This window comes from Gigantopelta aegis, chromosome 8 (assembly GCF_016097555.1).
Source record: "Gigantopelta aegis isolate Gae_Host chromosome 8, Gae_host_genome, whole genome shotgun sequence".
In the NCBI taxonomy this organism is placed as follows: domain Eukaryota; kingdom Metazoa; phylum Mollusca; class Gastropoda; order Neomphalida; family Peltospiridae; genus Gigantopelta; species Gigantopelta aegis.
In genome coordinates, this window is record NC_054706.1 from 71103756 (window position 1) to 71123894 (window position 20139).

General features: G+C 37.9%; 1 protein-coding gene across 3 annotated transcripts in view; it reads right to left on the reverse strand.

Annotated features, from left to right (window-relative positions):
* Nucleotides 1–20139, reverse strand: part of LOC121378832 (exportin-6-like) — a 48667-nt gene that overhangs the window by 26294 nt on the left and 2234 nt on the right. For 2 of the 3 annotated variants that reach the window (XM_041507167.1, XM_041507168.1), the window contains exons 2-13: nt 17896–17986; nt 16128–16240; nt 15210–15407; nt 14157–14316; nt 13624–13758; nt 9751–10180; nt 8361–8487; nt 7484–7593; nt 6258–6366; nt 3730–3822; nt 2702–2931; nt 61–153 (exon numbers count right to left, since the gene is read on the reverse strand). In XM_041507167.1, the coding sequence (XP_041363101.1) occupies nt 61–153; nt 2702–2931; nt 3730–3822; nt 6258–6366; nt 7484–7593; nt 8361–8487; nt 9751–10180; nt 13624–13758; nt 14157–14316; nt 15210–15407; nt 16128–16240; nt 17896–17986 (1889 nt within the window). Of the gene's footprint in view, nt 1–60; nt 154–2701; nt 2932–3729; nt 3823–6257; nt 6367–7483; nt 7594–8360; nt 8488–9750; nt 10181–11237; nt 11271–13623; nt 13759–14156; nt 14317–15209; nt 15408–16127; nt 16241–17895; nt 17987–20139 lie in introns of those variants that run through there. The other variant, XM_041507169.1, reaches the window with a different exon arrangement.

Genomic DNA, 20139 nt, shown 5'->3' on the forward strand with positions numbered 1-20139 from the left:
AACCTAAATATTTTAAACATCTGAGATACTCTATAAAGCCTAAACATCTGAACTACTCACACTTCAATGAAGTCCGGTTCCAACACAGACTGTGCTATGGATTTGACCTCAAACAGTTTCAGCTTACAGCTGTAGGCAGAAAGATACACCAATCTGGAAAAGTAGAATTTCTCTTTAATCACTTAATACTGTAAACCAGAAAATGTTGATGAGCATAAAATATTCGCGAATTTAGAAAAGCCATACAAAACGCTAACATTTCATGATGCTAAATATAAACTAAAGTCAGATTAAAACAAAAATCAAACAAGTCTTAAAACGTATACATATTTAATAACGATTTGAATTAATCAACTGTGAACAATTCAACTGGATTTCAGAACCAAGGCAAATAAAAAGTCGTCACATATCATATGTACACTACCGTTCGTGGCACAATAATTAAAACTATTGTCACATCCGGTGCAGTGTCGCAGCAAAGCAAAAATGTTTCAGTATTATGAATACAGTCTTATAGTTTTAATGTTTGTAACTTTTAGCAATAAAGACACATAATTGTGGTTAAAAATAAATTAATTCTGTCAAAGTGAGAACAGTACCAGAGCATTGATTACTAGTATATCTCAGTGGAAAACAGCTTACGACCCCTGTATGCACAATAGACTACTCCGAAAACACGTTTTCACTGGACTTATTATGTGTGGTTGTTTTGTTGGCGATTAACTGGACAAACAACAGGCTATAGACTAGGCAATAAACACAGCAAACAATACTACAGTAGAATCTTGTTGGCTCGACCTCAGAAATCACACCGCAACGCTCGAACCAAAAACAAAGTCCCGAGTTTTTTGTTCAGTAAACCTGTATATTAACTGATGGTGGGTCGAACACGTCCAGGGTCGACTATAAGCCTTCGCTCGAACTAAATTATCGGTCCCGACTATGTTATTAGCTATATTTCCCTCGAACTGGTAATCCATCAAATATCAAATGGAAAACCACCAAAAATTGCTGTGCTTGCATAGTTGGTTATTACAACCTTTGGATTAATTATTTAGGCGGAACGAGCTATAGACTATAGCCATGCAATCCTTTCTTTACCATACTTGTCATGTTGTTTGCTAATCAGCTATCGGTAGTGATCTTTCAAGTACAGCTTGTGTTACAGTAACTGTGAGATGAACTGTGATACCAATCAAACAATTAGTGCACAAAATGACCTCTGCGTGAAGCATTACTTTGAACACGTCTACAAGACCAGTTTTAAATGAAACAATGGGAAAGTTAATCAAATGTCATCACTTCAGCAACAACACATTTAATTAATACCGACAAGGGCTTCTGCGTCACACAATCGGAGAAATTTCTAATAAATTCTTTCACTCTGATATTTTGCTATATAACCCCTTGATGAAATTTTTAAGTTTGTAGTTACCAAAATAATATGTATCTAATTTAACTTTCTAACTGATGTTATGGAAATATTCGATGTTTGACCAAATGGTTCGGTCGACCTACCCGATGGGTCGAACACTTTCTTGATTACCGACGGGTTCGAGCCAATGGGATTCAACTGTAATTAGTTTAGATGTATAACACTGTAATGTTTTTATTAAAATTAAGTTGGAGACAAGCAGCGTCACTTGGATGTTTGAGGTTATATTTCAAACCAGAAATAGTGTTTTAGATTTTAGATCAGTTAATATTGATTAAAATCGAAAAAGTTGCATTTACTAACTGGCATTTGTGGCCAGATGTCCAGTATTTATGTCCATTATTTCCAATAACTGTTTTTCTGACCAGAACTGTTTTTGGAAATGAGCTACGATTCATATCCCAATATTTAGCAATTATCGTTGTTGGTAAAACAGTCATATTTATTATCAAATTAGCTGTCACAATCAGCTATCGATTGTTGTCAAATGAAAATACTTGCCGAAAACAACCTTTTCAACTCAAAATTCCCAGGTATTTTCCATTAAAAAACAAAAACTAAAGATGCCATACTCTCAATCAATCTATTTCCTGTTGTTCTATTATTATTTCTGGAGAGTTCCGTGTGCAAAATGGTGAGAAATATGAATTGGGGACATTGGGCGAGATATCTTGCCTGCAGTATTCTCCAGAAGATTAATAATTAGCAAGATGGGATCTTCAAAAATGCATCTTTTCTACAGGTTAACACTAACCATGGTCACTGATGCAAGTTGGGGTGAGATCTACTTGGTCGGTAGAGCACTCACCTAAAGCCCCTTTTATGGGGCCCATTCTCAGATTGTTCCAAAACCAGTACCTCATGACTGATGTGTCAAAGGTCATGGTATGTGCTGTCCTGTCTGTGGGAAAGTGATATAAAAGATTCCTTGCTACTAATGGAAAAATATAGTGGGTTTCCTCTGTAGATTTTATGTCAGAATTACCTAATGTTTGACATCCAATGGCTGATGCAGGATTCGCCCTGTACATTGTATAAAAATTTGAAACTGGCTAATTTAGCAAAATAGATAGAACATTCAGTATCTGGCCAACAGAATTTTCTTTAAAGTAGCCACTGTTGAATAATTTTCCACAGTAACACTGTACATATGGGAAAATTTGCTAAAACTAAATTATTTCCAGTGATCCCACATTTCAACTTATTTTTGTACTTATATCCAATTAAAGAACCAATCCCACAATGTTGAGCCGATTAATCACATACTTCTCTAGTAACTGCCGAGCATTGGTGTATCTCTCTGCGAACATGTCCCCTATGAAGTGTTCGGCCAGTCTCCCTAAAGCCTGGATGTATGAGGACAGATCTCTCAACGTACAGTGTAGCCGACGACACTCGTTTTCACCACTAATACGCAGTTGTCTCCCTTCCGCACTGGCTGTCACACAGGACTCCATTGCAAGGTAGGCGGTCACGTGTTCTTGAAACTGGTCCCACTGAAACACACATTAACACAGTTTAAAGCTAACATTTAAAAAAAATTTTTTTTTTTAAAGTAAATGAATAATATTTCTGTTTGTTCTAAAACGTATTTATTTTCATTTAAAATTGCTGCAATTAATCAACAGACAATGTGAATTTTAACATCTCTACTTAATTTTTATGTAATTTGACGTCTGAAAAAAACAACCCACCCAAAAATCTCCCCTCGGCTATATTGCTTTATTGTCACATATTTACATGTGTAAGTCTGTATGAATTTTACTTCATGTAGTAATCGTTTTCACAATTTTCATTCAGATGTGAAAATTCCAAATATAAACATTTTATAAAAACAAAGGCCTTTACAGCAATGCAGTGGCGTAGTGTGGTCAGAACCACTGGGGTGGTTGCCATGGGTGCAAAATTCTGGACTGGTGGAAGGGACTCGGGGAGTGCTAATGGTCAACTGGTTAGGGGGCACAATACTTGCCTTGCCCCGGGCGCTGGCAACCCACGCTATGCCACTGCAGCAATCACTATCTATTGCAAAATAACTGTTGAAGAAGATTCACTTGAAGCACAAGACTTACTTTGAGTTGAAATATTTCTCCTGCAGTGACTAGAGCAGATGAAGCACTGAGATTTGCTACAAGGTGAAATAATTCTGCTGCAATAACATATGATAATGCAGAATAACTGTTGAATTAAGAACTTGAAGCACAAGACTTACTATGAGTTGAAATATTTCTGCTGCAATGACTAGTGCAAAACAACTTTTGAAGAAATATGAAGCACTTATGCACAAGACTTACTATGAGTTGAAATATCTCTGCTGGAATCAGTTCTGCTACTTTGGCCACCACTTCAAGGCAATTTCTCAGGAAATGCTGCCATTCCGTCTCATCCTTAAAAAAAGATGTGAAATTTTTTCTCTGAAAATAAAACACTCTTGCACACGATTAGAAAAGAACTTCATCTCAAATAACTTTATTTATGTTACCTTCACCATGTAAAAAAAAAAAAAATTCATAATCTGATAAATTTTTCTGACATCATTTGCAGAGGCAAATACAGGATGTTTTATTTTGATTATTCAATTTGTTTTGGTGAGGGAGGAATGCAACATTTAACAAGAGTACCAGTGAGGTACATGATATGCCCGTGTTACGGGTATGATTCAATTCTAATTATGTGAAATTTTTGCAATGGGATGGATAAATAGTTTGTTTTGGACCAGCTACTGGTGATACTGTATCGATTGGAGAAGGTGCTGTCTGATTAATGAAGTTATTATCCTTTATTATAAAGGGAAATTTTGTTCAGCATGGGTACTCTGGTGACACATTTATATTGGCAGAGAAACAGTTTATGTATATAATGTTAACAATACAGAACCGTCAAGAAATTAGCATATGTATTGCACACTGGAAGAGTAATTATATTATATGGGCAGGACAAGTGAGTAACAAATTCTAGACAAATTGTGATTTCATTATTATTAGTAAACCATCCGGAAAAGTAAACGTTACTGACTTCTTCAAAGGCTAACAAGATTTTCCCATGATGTTCAGAATATAACCCAATTATTTGATTTATTTGCATCACAGTGACCTAGTAATAGTACATGACACACCACCATCCGAAGTTGTTCCTACATGTGAGGTTTGATGGTCCTGTATGCAGCTGTATGCAAGATATTATCCGGACAAGGATTTACTGTTATGTGCAGTAGACCATGAAAAATAGGTCACAGTAACCTAGTAATAGTATGCAACACACCACCATCCCTAATTGTTCCTACATGTGAGGTTTGATGGTCCTGTATGGATCTGTATGCAAGATACGGTCCGGACAAGAAAAAGATAACAGACGGACATACGAACGGATGGACGGACAATACCATACCATAATACAACCCAACATAGACAGGGATATAAAAATGACATATTGGATTCAAAATAACTTGCATTATATACATGTCATTCTTCCCTTGAACCACCATGATATTATGTCCACTAAAAATAATTAAATTTATTGTATTCTTCTACTAAACACCAGGTATTTGAGGGCACATCAAAACGGGGGGTGGGGGGGGGGGGGGGGGGGGGGGGGGGGGGGGGGGGGGGGGGGGGGGGGGGGGGGGGGGGGGGGGGTGGGGGGGGGGGGGTGGGGGGGGGTTACACCCACAGTACCCACCTCACTTCATCTGTATCTGATATATGACTCACACCAGCCAACACCAGCCAATCATTAAAGTTTTACTTCCACTGTGTTATACCAGCCAATAGTTAAAGGTCTACAAGTTACCGCTACCTGAAATCAGCTATCTCTTAAAGATCAACTTAAACTTTTTAAACAGGCCATTCATCAAACCCTGATGTGAAAAAAAGAAAAGAAAGAGGGGAATGATTCATTGTCTTATACACTTAGGTTATGGGGAGCCATTTAAGATATTTCCATTGAAATTTAATCCTTTAGCAGTAACATTTTACAAAAATTGACATGCTAAGTGGAGATAAAAATTACTTTCCTTGAACTACCGTAATTTCTTGTGATCATATCACCCGTGGGCTATATGTTTTATAACACTGAAATCTAACCCCTGCAGCTTATCTGCCGTTGCAGGCTATATGACATTTTTTTTGTACACAAAAGATTAACATTATTCAGAAAAAAAAGTGTGATATGTCAAAATTTATTTCAAGAAAAATGAACTCGAAAACAGATATATACTAATTCAGTCATAGAAATTCAAACTCACTAATTGTGTTCACTAATTTACTAATTTATGCTTACACCCAGAGTAAAATTACAATGCAAGCAACTCAACGCGTAAATTAGCGCATATTGGATGACAACGGTAAGAGCTATACAGATCTCATGTGATCCGTTCTCATGGTTAGGCAGTGGCTTCTGTCGGAGCAAGCAATCTAATAATCATTTTTACAAAACAATCTGTTATTGCCAAATGCAGCTTATCTGGTGCAGAAGAAATTACAGTAGTCTGAGGTGAGTGATGGGGAGTGTGAGTGAAAGGCCTGCATTCATGAAAGGAAGGAAGAAAATGTTTTATTTAATGATGCACTCTCAACACATTTTATTTATGGTTATATGGCATCAGACATATGGTTAAGGACCACACAGATACAGAGAGAGAAAACCTGCTGTCGCCACTTCATGGACTACTTTTTTTTATTAGCAGCATGGGATCTTTTATATGCACCATCCCACAAACAGGATAGTACATACTATGGCCTTTGTTACACCAGTTGTGGAGCACTGGCTGGAACAAGAAATACCCGAATGGTGCCACCGACACATTCATGAAAGGTCTACTCACATCATCTGTTAGGATTTCATCATCCAACTCCTCTAACTGGGACTGGTTGTAGCGGAACAGCAGTTTCTGGAAAATATGGGATACAAGCGACGTCAGAGCCTCCTTGTATCTGAAACATCACGAAAAGTGTGCAATCTGAATAAACAAAACATTTCATAAGTAGCTACAGATAATATTTTTTTTATATATAAATAAATAACAACAGACTAATAGGGATAAAGGTTGTATATTTAAGGTTATTTCCCAAATTTAATACTGGAATAAAGTAAAGTAAAGTTTGTTTTATTTAACGACGCCACTAGAGCACATTGATTTTTTTATCTTATCATCGGCTATTGGACGTCAAACATATGGTCAGTCAGAGGAAACCCGCTGTCGCCACATAGGCTATTCTTTTACGACAGGCAGCAAGGGATCTTTTATTTGCGCTTCCCACAGGCAGGATAGCACAAACCATGGCTTTTGTTGAACCAGTTATGGATCACTGGTCGATGCAAGTGGTTTACACCTACCCATTCAGCCTTGCGGAGCACTCACTCAGGGTTTGGAGTCAGTATCTGGATTAAAAATCCCATGCCTCGACTGGGATCCAAACCCAGTACCTACCGGCCTGTAAACCGATGGCCTAACCACAATGCCACCGAGGTCGGTAAAAATACTGGAGTAAATTCACTCCACCCAGATAATAAGTTACCACCCAAAAAGGTCAGTATATTGATACATTGATTAAAGGGACAGACCCTAGTTTTTAAACACTAAGGCATATTTTTCACCTAGACCCTAGTTTCAACTCGTAAGAATGGACACTAGTTTTGTTAATTTATAAACCTGTAACAAATTTGGATACAACAGTGAAACAAGAGACTGTGACTTTGAAATACCCTAAAAAAATAGACTAAAACATGATTCCATACCCATTACTTCTCAGATGCATGTGCATTTTTAAAAATATAAAAAATGCATTTTGTGGTATTAGAAACACCAGGATGACAAGAAACATTTCGGTTGTACGAAAATGGATAAGTGATCATAAACGGCTCTTAGTAGTGAAAAATATGCCTTAGTGTTTAAAAACTAGGGTCTGTCCCTTTAATTGTGTGGGTGGGGGGAAGCAATTGAAAAATGTTTTTCTTAAAACAGTCCTCTAAACTTCAAGAAAATTACATCAGAAATGACGAACATTAAAAATTATTTCAGTATGTTGTTTGACAAGTTTAACTGCCAACCTCTGTATAATAGACGCAGCATCTGTAGATCGTTCTTTACACTTGGTAACCAGATAATCGAGAAACGTCGTCCATATATCAAGACAGTGGAAAAAACCTTCATGTGTTGGCTGCAAACCCAAAGAAAATGCAATGTTTAACGAAAAGAATGAAAGAAAGAAATAATTTATTTAACGACCAGTGATGTCATTAAGAACAAGCATTTTGAATGTACTGCTAAAGCAATAAAGTCGCCTACCAGGCCAAAACAAATTTTCATACCTCCTAACTTCAAGGACCGTAACTGTCAAAAATGGCTATATAACCATGATAAAAGTCAAAAGTTAAAAAAACAAGGCATTATGATAAAGAAGTCTGCAAAACTACATGTAGAATAGCCAGCAGACATGCGAACAGTATGGAACCGAAACTTATAGCCCAACCCCCACCACAGTTGAACTGGTAGTGCACTAATAAAAATAACAGGTGAAATGAATTTATAAGCAGCCATAGTAATTAGTATGACCAGAAAAAGTTGATATCGAGGTCTAAAAATTATACAATTTCATTAGTTTATTTGAAATATTAACATCATACATTAACTACCAGCTAATATTAACCAAAAAGGGATGAGCTTTCAACATGCACAAATTATGTAACAATACCAAGTTGTTTTCTTTGTAATTTTATACCCAGTAAACACTTATTAAATATGCAGTGAAATATTGCCAGCAGCTGTCTATTAATGACGTCCCTGTATTTAAACAACACAAGCAACACATATTTAGTTAGCTACATGGCATTGGACATATGGGGATAATGAGGTAAACACATATACCTTTAACATTTGCTTCACACTCCACAGAATTAATTTTGAGTCATGACATTATGTACTCACCTGTCTGAATGTATATTTGAAGAACAAAGCTAGAAATTCTAACACGGGAAACTGCGAATTGGACTCAAATCGACGTAGATGTATGCTGACAAATAACTGCAGGAAATCGGTGAACTTTTCTATGTAACTGAAAAAGCAACAACCGCCTGTAGCAGTAGTGGAAGAAATAAGCATTCTGAGAGTGCTGCTTAAACAATACACGTCCTCTACCAAGCCCAAAACTTCCTCTTAGCTTCCAAGTTCAAGGGCCATAACTCTGTGAAAAATTGGTAAACGGTCATGAAAGTCGAACTTGGTATGTAACAAAGAAAGAAATGTTTTATTTAACGACGCACTCAACACATTTTATTTACGGTTATATGGCGTCAAATATATGGTTAAGGACCACACATATTTTGAGAGGAAACCCACTGTCGCCACTACATGGGCTACTCTTCCGATTGGCAGCAAGGGATCTTTTGTTTGCGCTTCCCACAGGCAGGATAGCACAAACCATGGCCTTTGTTGAACCAGTTATGGATCACTGGTCAGTGCAAGTGGTTTACACCTACCCATTGAGCCTTGCGGAGCACTCACTCAGGGTTTGGAGTCGGTATCTGGATTAAAAATCCCATGCCTCGACTGGGATCCAAACCCAGTACCTACCAGCCTGTAGACCGATGGCCTGCCACGACGCCACCGAGGCCGGTCAAGGTATGTAACAGTACACGGTAAAGCTATACACACAACGTCAGTTCAATATCTTGAGGCATTACGAAAAAAAAGTCCAGACAACTATATGTGGGACAGATGGACAGAAAGATGGGGACGAAACCCATAGTCCACTCTGGTTGGACCAGTAATTGGGCTCGGACTTAACGAAGGAAGGAAATGTTTTATTTAACGATGCACTCAACACATTTTATTTACAGTTATATGGCGTCGGACATATGGTTAAGGACCACACAGATATTGAGGAAAGAAACCCGCTGTCACCACTTCATTGGCTACTCTTTTTTATTAGCAGCAAGGGATCTTTTATATGCACCATCTCAGACAGGATAGCACATACCACGGCCTTTGACATACCAGTCGTGAAGCACTGGCTGGAGCGAGAAATAGCCCAATGGGCCCACCGACAGGGATCGATCTCAAACCGACCATTCATGAAGCATTGTATATTGTCTACAAACAGTAAAATAACCTTTCAGTCATGTTTATTTCCTGCAAAAGTAACTTTAAAACAAACTGCCATAGGTAGATTCAAAATTGCCTTCGATGGGCGACAAAGTGCGGGACCTGGACTAATAAACTTTATTACATACCCATTATATAATATACGTATGGACGAAACAAATGTAAATCCATCAAACATTATTTTTTGGGGTTAAAACTGAACATAAGAGTGTACCTTCCGTCTAACTCTTCTAATCTATTCCCCGTGGCGTTAGTACTATACTCTTTGGTTAACCGCTGCAGAAGGTAGAACGTCTGTTGGAACATCTGCAACAAGAAGTCTTCAAATTCCTGAGGCACACAGTTTTTGGATAGCAGCTCGTTGACACAGTTCATGGCCAGCATGCCGAGGTCTTGACTGTTGCACCCGGAGCTGGGATTACTCGAGCGCTGTTTGTGGATTTCACAGCCGAAGCCAGCAAAGTGGAACATGGTGCTGAGCAGATCCGTGGTGATGGACGTGGACAGTGGGATCCAGCTGAAGTAGTGAGCCAGACATGTCAGCGTCGCCGCACACAACTGCTGTGAGTGATCATCCAGTAGCGGCAGAGCGTCAAACTTGAATCCTTGACTAGGCTTTTGAAACAACGTGCTCAGTACACTGTCTGGAACAAACAAGACGACCATAGTATGTAAGTAAATAAAGATATAAACAAATAAATAGAAATGAATGAAAAAGTAAAGTAAAGTTTGTTTTATTTAACGACGCCACTAGAGCACATTGATTTTTAATCTTATCATCGGCTATTGGACGTCAAACATATGGTCATTCTGACACTGTTTTTAGAGGAAACCCGCTGTCGCCACATAGGCTACTCTTCTTTACGACAGGCAGCAAGGGATCTTTTATTTGCGCTTCCCACAGGCAGGATAGCACAAACCATGGCCTTTGTTGAACCAGTTATGGATCACTGGTCGGTGCAAGTGGTTTACGCCTACCCATTGAGCCTTGCGGAGCACTCACTCAGGGTTTGGAGTCGGTATTTGGATTAAAAATCCCATGCCTCGACTGGGATCCGAACCCAGTACCTACCAGCCTGTAGACCGATGGCCTGCCACGACGCCACCGAGGCCGGTAGAAATGAATGAATACAGGCCTCTAAAAATTGTGATAATAATAGTTTTGATTTTGCAAGCCTAGTTTTGGACAACAAAATTTTTGTTTTCAATTCTTAGAGGCTTGAAATAAATAAATAAATAATTCAAGTATTGTACATATTAAGCTATTTGTCAACTAAGATACCCCCACCACCCATTTAAAATTCGGAAAATACATTGTTTTTTACTCTATCTATTTATATATTTACCCCCCAAAAAGGCCTAAAATTAATGTAGTATTTCTTGTCTTCATCAGTGAAAGAAAGAATATGTTTTCAATATATGGCAAAGACTGTTTTGGTATTAGTCTATTACACTGAATAACACATACCAATTAAAAACAACCATATAATAATATGAATATGAAGGCTGAAAAACCCCCAGTACCATTTACAATAAAACTGGTTTTAGGAGTTGGAATATAGTTAATAAAATTTTGCCATAATGAAAATATTTATACTGCCATACTGAAAATAATTGTTATATTGGTTTGCAGTAACCCAAATTACAGGCTGTTTTTTAAAACAAGTATTTGAGTGAACATACTGTGGTGCTGATAACGACCTGATCTCACTGGTGACGAAGAGAACAACATTAATGAAGTATTTGAGTGAACATAATGTGGTGCTGATACCGACCTGATCTCACTGGTGACAAAGAGAACATTAATGAAGTATTTGAGTGAACATACTGTGGTGCTGATAACGACCTGATCTCACTGGTGACGAAGAGAGAAGTATTTGAGTGAACATACTGTGGTGCTGATTACCGACCTGATCTCACTGGTGACGAAGAGAACAACATTAATGAAGTATTTGAGTGAACATACTGTGGTGCTGATACCGACCTGATCTCACTGGTGACGAAGAGAACATTAATGAAGTATTTGAGTGAACATACTGTGGTGCTGATAACGACCTGATCTCACTGGTGACGAAGAGAACATTAATGAAGTATTTGAGTGAACATACTGTGGTGCTGATACCGACCTGATCTCACTGGTGATGAAGAGAACATTAATGAAGTATTTGAGTGAACATACTGTGGTGCTAATACCGACCTGATCTCACTGGTGATGAAGAGAACAACATTAATGAAGTATTTGAGTGAACATACTGTGGTGCTGATACCGACCTGATCTCACTGGTGATGAAGAGAACAACATTAATGAAGTATTTGAGTGAACATACTGTGGTGCTGATACCGACCTGATCTCACTGGTGACGAAGAGAACAACATTAATGAAGTATTTGAGTGAACATACTGTGGTGCTGATACCGACCTGATCTCACTGGTGACGAAGAGAACAACATTAATGAAGTATTTGAGTGAACATACTGTGGTGCTGATACCGACCTGATCTCACTGGTGACGAAGAGAACAACATTAATGAAGTATTTGAGTGAACATACTGTGGTGCTGATACCGACCTGATCTCACTGGTGACGAAGAGAACATTAATGAAGTATTTGAGTGAACATACTGTGGTGCTGATAACGACCTGATCTCACTGGTGACGAAGAGAACATTAATGAAGTATTTGAGTGAACATACTGTGGTGCTGATACCGACCTGATCTCACTGGTGACGAAGAGAACATTAATGAAGTATTTGAGTGAACATACTGTGGTGCTGATACCGACCTGATCTCACTGGTGATGAAGAGAACATTAATGAAGTATTTGAGTGAACATACTGTGGTGCTGATACCGACCTGATCTCACTGGTGATGAAGAGAACATTAATGAAGTATTTGAGTGAACATACTGTGGTGCTGATACCGACCTGATCTCACTGGTGACGAAGAGAACAACATTAATGAAGTATTTGAGTGAACATACTGTGGTGCTGATACCGACCTGATCTCACTGGTGACGAAGAGAACAACATTAATGAAGTATTTGAGTGAACATACTGTGGTGCTGATACCGACCTGATCTCACTGGTGACGAAGAGAACATTAATGAAGTATTTGAGTGAACATACTGTGGTGCTGATAACGACCTGATCTCACTGGTGACGAAGAGAACATTAATGAAGTATTTGAGTGAACATACTGTGGTGCTGATACCGACCTGATCTCACTGGTGATGAAGAGAACATTAATGAAGTATTTGAGTGAACATACTGTGGTGCTGATACCGACCTGATCTCACTGGTGATGAAGAGAGAACATTAATGAAGTATTTGAGTGAACATACTGTGGTGCTGATACCGACCTGATCTCACTGGTGATGAAGAGAACAACATTAATGAAGTATTTGAGTGAACATACTGTGGTGCTGATACCGACCTGATCTCACTGGTGACGAAGAGAACAACATTAATGAAGTATTTGAGTGAACATACTGTGGTGCTGATACCGACCTGATCTCACTGGTGATGAAGAGAACATTAATGAAGTATTTGAGTGAACATACTGTGGTGCTGATACCGACCTGATCTCACTGGTGACGAAGAGAACAACATTAATGAAGTATTTGAGTGAACATACTGTGGTGCTGATACCGACCTGATCTCACTGGTGACGAAGAGAACAACATTAATGAAGTATTTGAGTGAACATACTGTGGTGCTGATACCGACCTGATCTCACTGGTGACGAAGAGAACAACATTAATGAAGTATTTGAGTGAACATACTGTGGTGCTGATACCGACCTGATCTCACTGGTGACGAAGAGAACATTAACGAAGTATTTGAGTGAACATACTGTGGTGCTGATACCGACCTGATCTCACTGGTGATGAAGAGAACATTAATGAAGTATTTGAGTGAACATACTGTGGTGCTGATACCGACCTGATCTCACTGGTGACGAAGAGAACAACATTAATGAAGTATTTGAGTGAACATACTGTGGTGCTGATACTGACCTGATCTCACTGGTGTCGAAGAAAACAACATTAATGAAGTATTTGAGTGAACATACTGTGGTGCTGATACTGACCTGATCTCACTGGTGACGAAGAGAACAACATTAATGAAGGCAGGCATGTAATACTCTGGTTGCCGTGTGTTGGGGAGGGCGGTGGTGTCGCACACACTAGATGTCTGTGTTCTTCTAATACTGTTTCTAAAATATCTGAAATTATTATAGTAAAAATGTATTATGGAAAAAATTAAATCTCTGAATGTTAAAGAAATAAAACAAATCAAACAGTTAAGCACTGTAAGAAATTGGCAGTCAACTAAGGGAAGAGTAAATGGTTGCTAATAAGGCATGTACTGATGGTAAGTATCATTCTGCCCATTGTTAACTTAGCCGATTGCTAAATTTTATACAAAGTGGCCACAACATTTAGTATTTGACTGCTAAAACATTTTTTAACTACACATTTTTTAAAATTTTTTAGCCACTTTTCAATAATGTTCAAAGAAATATTCTATATATTTGAATACATAATACATGAATATGCATAACTTAGAATTCTAAGTTATAGACGCTACTGAAAATTAATTTTAAACACTTGAGGCACATACTGTTCAGAATACTGAGAACCGTTTGGACTTGTGCCAGCAACAAACGATTTAACTCTTCTTTGCGAGACATGCTGATGTCTTCGCGGGGAGTGGCCATTTCTTCGGATGCTGTCTGCAGTAAGATAACACCCAACATTGTGGTGTCTGGTTGTTGAACTAACTGCAAATGTAACACCAAACTAATAGAACACATTACAAATTAGTTGAAAGATCATTAACAAGTTCACAAGACACAAAACGCTAAGATACTACCACTAGTTTCCAAGTATTGCACCATCAAGAAGAAGTTTGTTTTGTTTAATGACACCACTCGAGCACATTGATTAATTAATCATCGGCTAGTGGATGTCAAATATTTTTCCTAATGCAGCAAGGGATCTTTTATATGCACTTGCCCACAGACAGGAAAGCAAATACCACATGCTTTGTCCAGTTGTGATGCACTGGTTGGAACTAGAAAAAAAACAATCAGCTGAATGGGTGCACCGAGGTGGTTCGATCCTGCGATGCAAGCACCTCAAGTGAGCACTCGACCGACTAAGCTAAATCCCACTCCATTTTCTAATTCAAGTAAAATGCATCTGGAGCCAATACCAACCCCAAGCCTGTGCTTATAAAACTTTAGTCTACACCCAAATCTCTAATGAAAAAAAAGTTTAGTTTGTTTTGTTTAACGACACCACTAGAGCACATTGATTTATTAATCATCAGCTATTGGATGTCAAACATTTCGTAATTTTTAGTCATAGAGAGAAAACCCACTACATTTTTCCATTAGTAGCAAGGGATCTTTTATATGCACCATCCCACAGACAGGATAGCACATACCATGACCTTTGATATACCAGTTGTGGTGCACTGGCTGGAATGAGAATTAGCCCAATGAGCCAACTGACGGGGATCGATCCTAGAACAACCACATATCAGGTGTGCGCTTTACAACTGGGCTACGAGGATTTTTCTTACACTGAACGTGCATCAGTTGAGTGCTTTACCAATTGGTTACGTCCCACCTCACCAGATTAAAAAAAAAAATCTTTTTTAATAAAATACCTGTAAAATACTGGAAAAGAAATCTGGATAGAAATGTGGCCAGTCTGATCTGCCAATATCGACGACAAGTTTGACAAGTTTGTTTCTGACATACGACTGAACTTTGTCATGGCGGGTTAGCAGGAACTGGTTCAGCATCGAGCGAACCTCCAACTTGGTCTGGCCATCTTGTCCAACCCACTGCTGATTTATCAGCTTCTGAAATAAACAAAAAACATCAAGATTTAACACTCAAGATGTTTGAAACCATTATAAATCTAGTCAGTAAGTACATGTACTAAATATTTTTAATTTGCTGGACACGCTTCAAACAATTCTGGGTAGACAAATAGGATTTGTGTTTCAGGGGTGGGAATTGGTGAACTGTAAAAAAAGAGAGGACTAGAGGGGTCCGGGGTGGTAAACTGTAAAAAAGAGGAAATCTAGAGGGGCTGGGGGCAAGGACGATTAAAATGCGAGAAAATGCAATGTTCCATGAGAGGAAAACCGCAGATCCGAGTAGAATTCCCAACCCTGGTGTTTAGAAGTATGTATTATTGGTTGATAGGGGATGAATTAAAATTGCATATTATCCAAAATTATTTATTAATTATTTGTTTTATCATTATACCTTGAACAACATGCCCAAATAATAAACCAGCATTTTTAGAGTACTGCTGAACCGATACATGGCTGCTACCGGGCCCAACAAATGTTTGTATATTTGACATTCAAGGGACACAACTGCCAAAAATGGGTAAATCATTGTAAACCTATACACAAAACTGCAGCTCAATATCTAATTGTGAAAAAAAAGTCTGAAAAACTATATATGGTATAGACAGACAGACGGACACAGACTGGTAGGGGACTAATAAATAAATAAATAACATAATAAAAAATCTGTAAAACCTACGAAATGATGACCCATCATCTTACCTCCAGTACATTGAGGCAATACATCATCACATACTCGTTACTGGTGTTGGCTATGAAGTACAAGCAATGGCGCCAAGCATCTTTTGTCTGACCAAAACTCTCCAGCAGAACCTCTGTTAAACAAACAAAAAGAAGTTAACTCAGTGCAAATTAAACTGTAGCTATTTCATAATACCTGATTTAGAAGAAGAGGATATTTGCTACCAACCTGACCAAGCAGCACTTTTCAGCACATAGATAGGACAATACCACACCTTTGATATAACATGTGTGGAGCCGTGGTTAGGTTTGTGTGTGTGTGTGTGTGTGAGTGTGTAACTAAACTGCAATAGAGTTGAGGTTCATACATGCATAAGCCATTAAAGTACAACAAACAGTAATTTCTATAATGCTAGCCTTACTCAAATGAACATCCTTCGCCCATCCACTTCTTAGAAAATGTTGTTGTTTTTTTGTTATAAATTTGTTTTTAAAAATCCAGATATTTAATATTAATTCTAAAATTCCGGATACTGGACAACTCCGGATTTTCTGAAAATTGTGAGTTGTTGGTCACCCTGAAAAAGCCACTTGTTACCTATTTCACGCTTCCGAATGTTGGTTGTGTCTCTGTGTGTGTGTGTGTCTGTCTGTGTGTGTGTGTATAACTAAAATGTCCTATAATCTCTGAATAAAGCCACTTGTTACCTATTTCACGCTTCCAAATGTTGGTTGTCTGTGTCTGTGTGTGTGTGTCTGTCTCTCTGTGTCTGTGTGTGTTTGTGTGTGTGTGTGTGTGTGTGTGTCTGTCTGTGTGTGTGTGTGTGTGTGTATGTATGTATGTGTCTGTGTGTGTGTCTGTGTGTGTGTATGTGTGTATAACTAAAATGTCCTATAATCTCTGAATAAAGCCACTTGTTACCTACTTCATGCTTCCGAATGTTGGTTGTCTGTGTGTGTGTCTGTCTTTGTGTGTGTGTGTGTTTGTCTGTGTGTGCGTGTGTGTGTATGTGTGTCTGTGTGTGTGTCTGTGCGTGTGTCTGTGTGTCTATGTCTGTGTGTGTGTGTATAACTAAAATGTCCTATAATCTCTGAATAAAGCCACTTGTTACCTATTTCACGCTTCCGAATGTTGGTTGTGTCTGTCTCTGTCTGTGCGTGTGTCTGTGTGTGTGGTGTGTGTGTCTGTATGTGTGTGTGTGCATCTGTATGTGTGTGTGTGTGCGTGTCTGTGTGTGTGTATGTATGTGTGTGTGTGTGTGTGTGTCTGTATGTGTGTGTGTCTGTGTGTGTGTCTGTGTATAACTAAAATGTCCTATAATCTCTGAATAAAGCCACTTGTTACCTATTTCACGCTTCCGAATGTTTGTGTGTATGTGTGTGTGCGTGCGTGTGTGTCTGTGTCTGTGTGTGTCTGTCTCTGTCTCTGTCTGTGGGTGTGTCTGTGTGTGTGTGTCTGTGTGGTGTGTGTGTGTGTCTGTCTGTATGTGTGTGTGTGTGTGCATCTGTATGTGTGTGTGCGTGTCTGTATGTGTGTCTGTGTATGTGTGCATGTGTCTGTATGTGTGTGTGTGTGTCTGTATGTGTGTGTGTGTGTGTCTGTTTGTCTGTGTGTGTGTGTCTGTGTGTGTGTGTGTGTGTGTATAACTAAAATGTCCTATAATCTGAATAAAGCCACTTGTTACCTATTTCACGCTTCCGAATGTTGGTTGTGTCTGCGTCTGTGTGTCTGTGTGTGTGTATGTATAACTAAAATGTCCTATAATCTCTGAATAAAGCCACTTGTTACCTATTTCATGCTTCCGAATGTTGGTTGTGTCTGTGTTGAAGAACTCCGACATCAGCAACTCCAAGGCCTGCAGGGATTCAGTGGTGGATACCTGCAATAAGGAATATTTGTTTAATGACATCTCAGCACATTTCAAACTATGCAATCTGATTAAAATTAGCTCTACAGGGTCTAGCCAGTAGATCTAACAGCACTACGTGGAGTCCCATGTCCAGGTGACATTTCATCTATAAATAACAATTTAAATATCGACCAATTACACTTCGCCTTTTATAGCATTATTCGTGAACATACAAATTCTAAAATATCGGGCGAGACTATTTATGCAATAGGCGAACTTGTTGGTCTATTTCAACATTGAAAAAACGGGGAAAAGTGCAGTAATAAACTTTGGATTGTATACTAGTATAAACAGATTTTATGGCTATACCATCAGAGTTTATTTTTTCGTCTTGAAACAAATTTTATATAAAATTTTATATTGCAATTAGTTTCCGGCATAGTTTTCGTAATTCGCACGAATTATTTCATATACCTTAGAATAATCCCGAATGTTTTCAAATTCTTTTCAAATCACTGGCATGATTTTGCCAGTAAGGTTTTGATTGGTTGAATGAAAGGTCAACTGGACATGAGCTCCAACAGGCTACTGTTAAATCCACATGTAATAGTGGAGCTAATTTTAATTAGATTGGAAACTATGGTTATTGAGGATCTAGTATATAACTATTGGAAACCAGGAAAAATAATGCATCATTTTTTTTTATTATTATTATTCCCATTTTTATTGACATAATATCCACACACGGATATATACAGTGAATATGACAAAGAGATATTTAACTACATAAAAAATAAAGTAGTTAAAGATATATTTAGTTAGAAAATCAAATATATGTGACTAATAATCCAACATACATGTATAAAAAATTCAAAAGGAGACTGAGGACATACTAAGTATCAAAACGATGAGAGAAAAAAATACAATCAAAATTTTAATAAATTGTGACAAATTGACCAAAATTTGGTGAATTTATCATAATTGCATGCAGAAAAAGCTTTTGCTTTTGTCACATAATAGTATTCAGTCAACTCTAATGCATCATATTATTGTATTGGGGTGGGGGGGGGGGGGGAATAAAATTGTCAAACAGTCCCATGTGATGTCATCACTAGGCTACCTACAGGGGGAGAGTAAACAAAAAAGGAATATAAAAATAAATAAATAATATACATATATTATACAAATAACTACAGGAAATTGGTGAACTTTTCTATGTAACTAAAAAAACCAACTGCCTGTAGAAGTAATGGAAGAAAAAAAAAAAATTGAGAGTACTGCTAAAGCAATACATGTCCTCTACCAGACCCAAAACTTTCTCTTTATCTTCCAAGTTCAAGGGGAATAACTCTGTGAAAAATTGGTAAATTGCCATGAAAGTCAAACCTGTTATGTAACAGTAAAAGGTAAAGCTATGTACACAAAATTTCAGTTCAATATTTCGAGGCATTATGAAAATTTTCATCACAGTGGCATTTCGCCATTTGGATGTTTTTATCTTGAATCGTGAATGAAAAAATATTTGATCACATCTGGATTTTTTTTTTTTAAATCCAATTGTGTAGAACACTCCACAATAAATACATTTATAGATTATTTCAGTACATGTTATGTTATTTTAAAGCAGTGTTTATTTCATAAAGGCCTCTTGTAATTTTGTTGATCTCTTGACATTCAACTAGACAGGGTTCTGCACACAGGTGTTGATTGCAACGACACTTCCATCAAGACAGGACAATGGTTTGTAACCAGTGGTAAACTCCATTGTTTTAATGTTTTAATACCCAAATGGGCTCACTGACGGGAATCGATCCCAGACTGACTGCACAGTGGCTTTGAACAAAAGTCAAGCCTAGTGGAGTGGTGCATACAAGTGACCACTTTTTATTAAATTTAGGACCGGTTAAAGTACTGAGAATTAAAATGTATATCAGTTTATTGATGTAGACAAATAAACATTTGCAGATGCACCGCCAAAAACCATAATTTTTTCCAATAATAAAAATGGACACATGCTTCGGACCAAAAAGAATGACCGGCAAACATGTTTTTACAAAATAAAATCAGTCCTGGAGATAAAGCGTTTGCTCGTGGTCAAAATAAGTATTATTACATGTCAAATTTTACTTTTTTTCGTTTCCAATAAATTTTTCTTAGTAAAATTAAGAGGATTTTAAAAATAA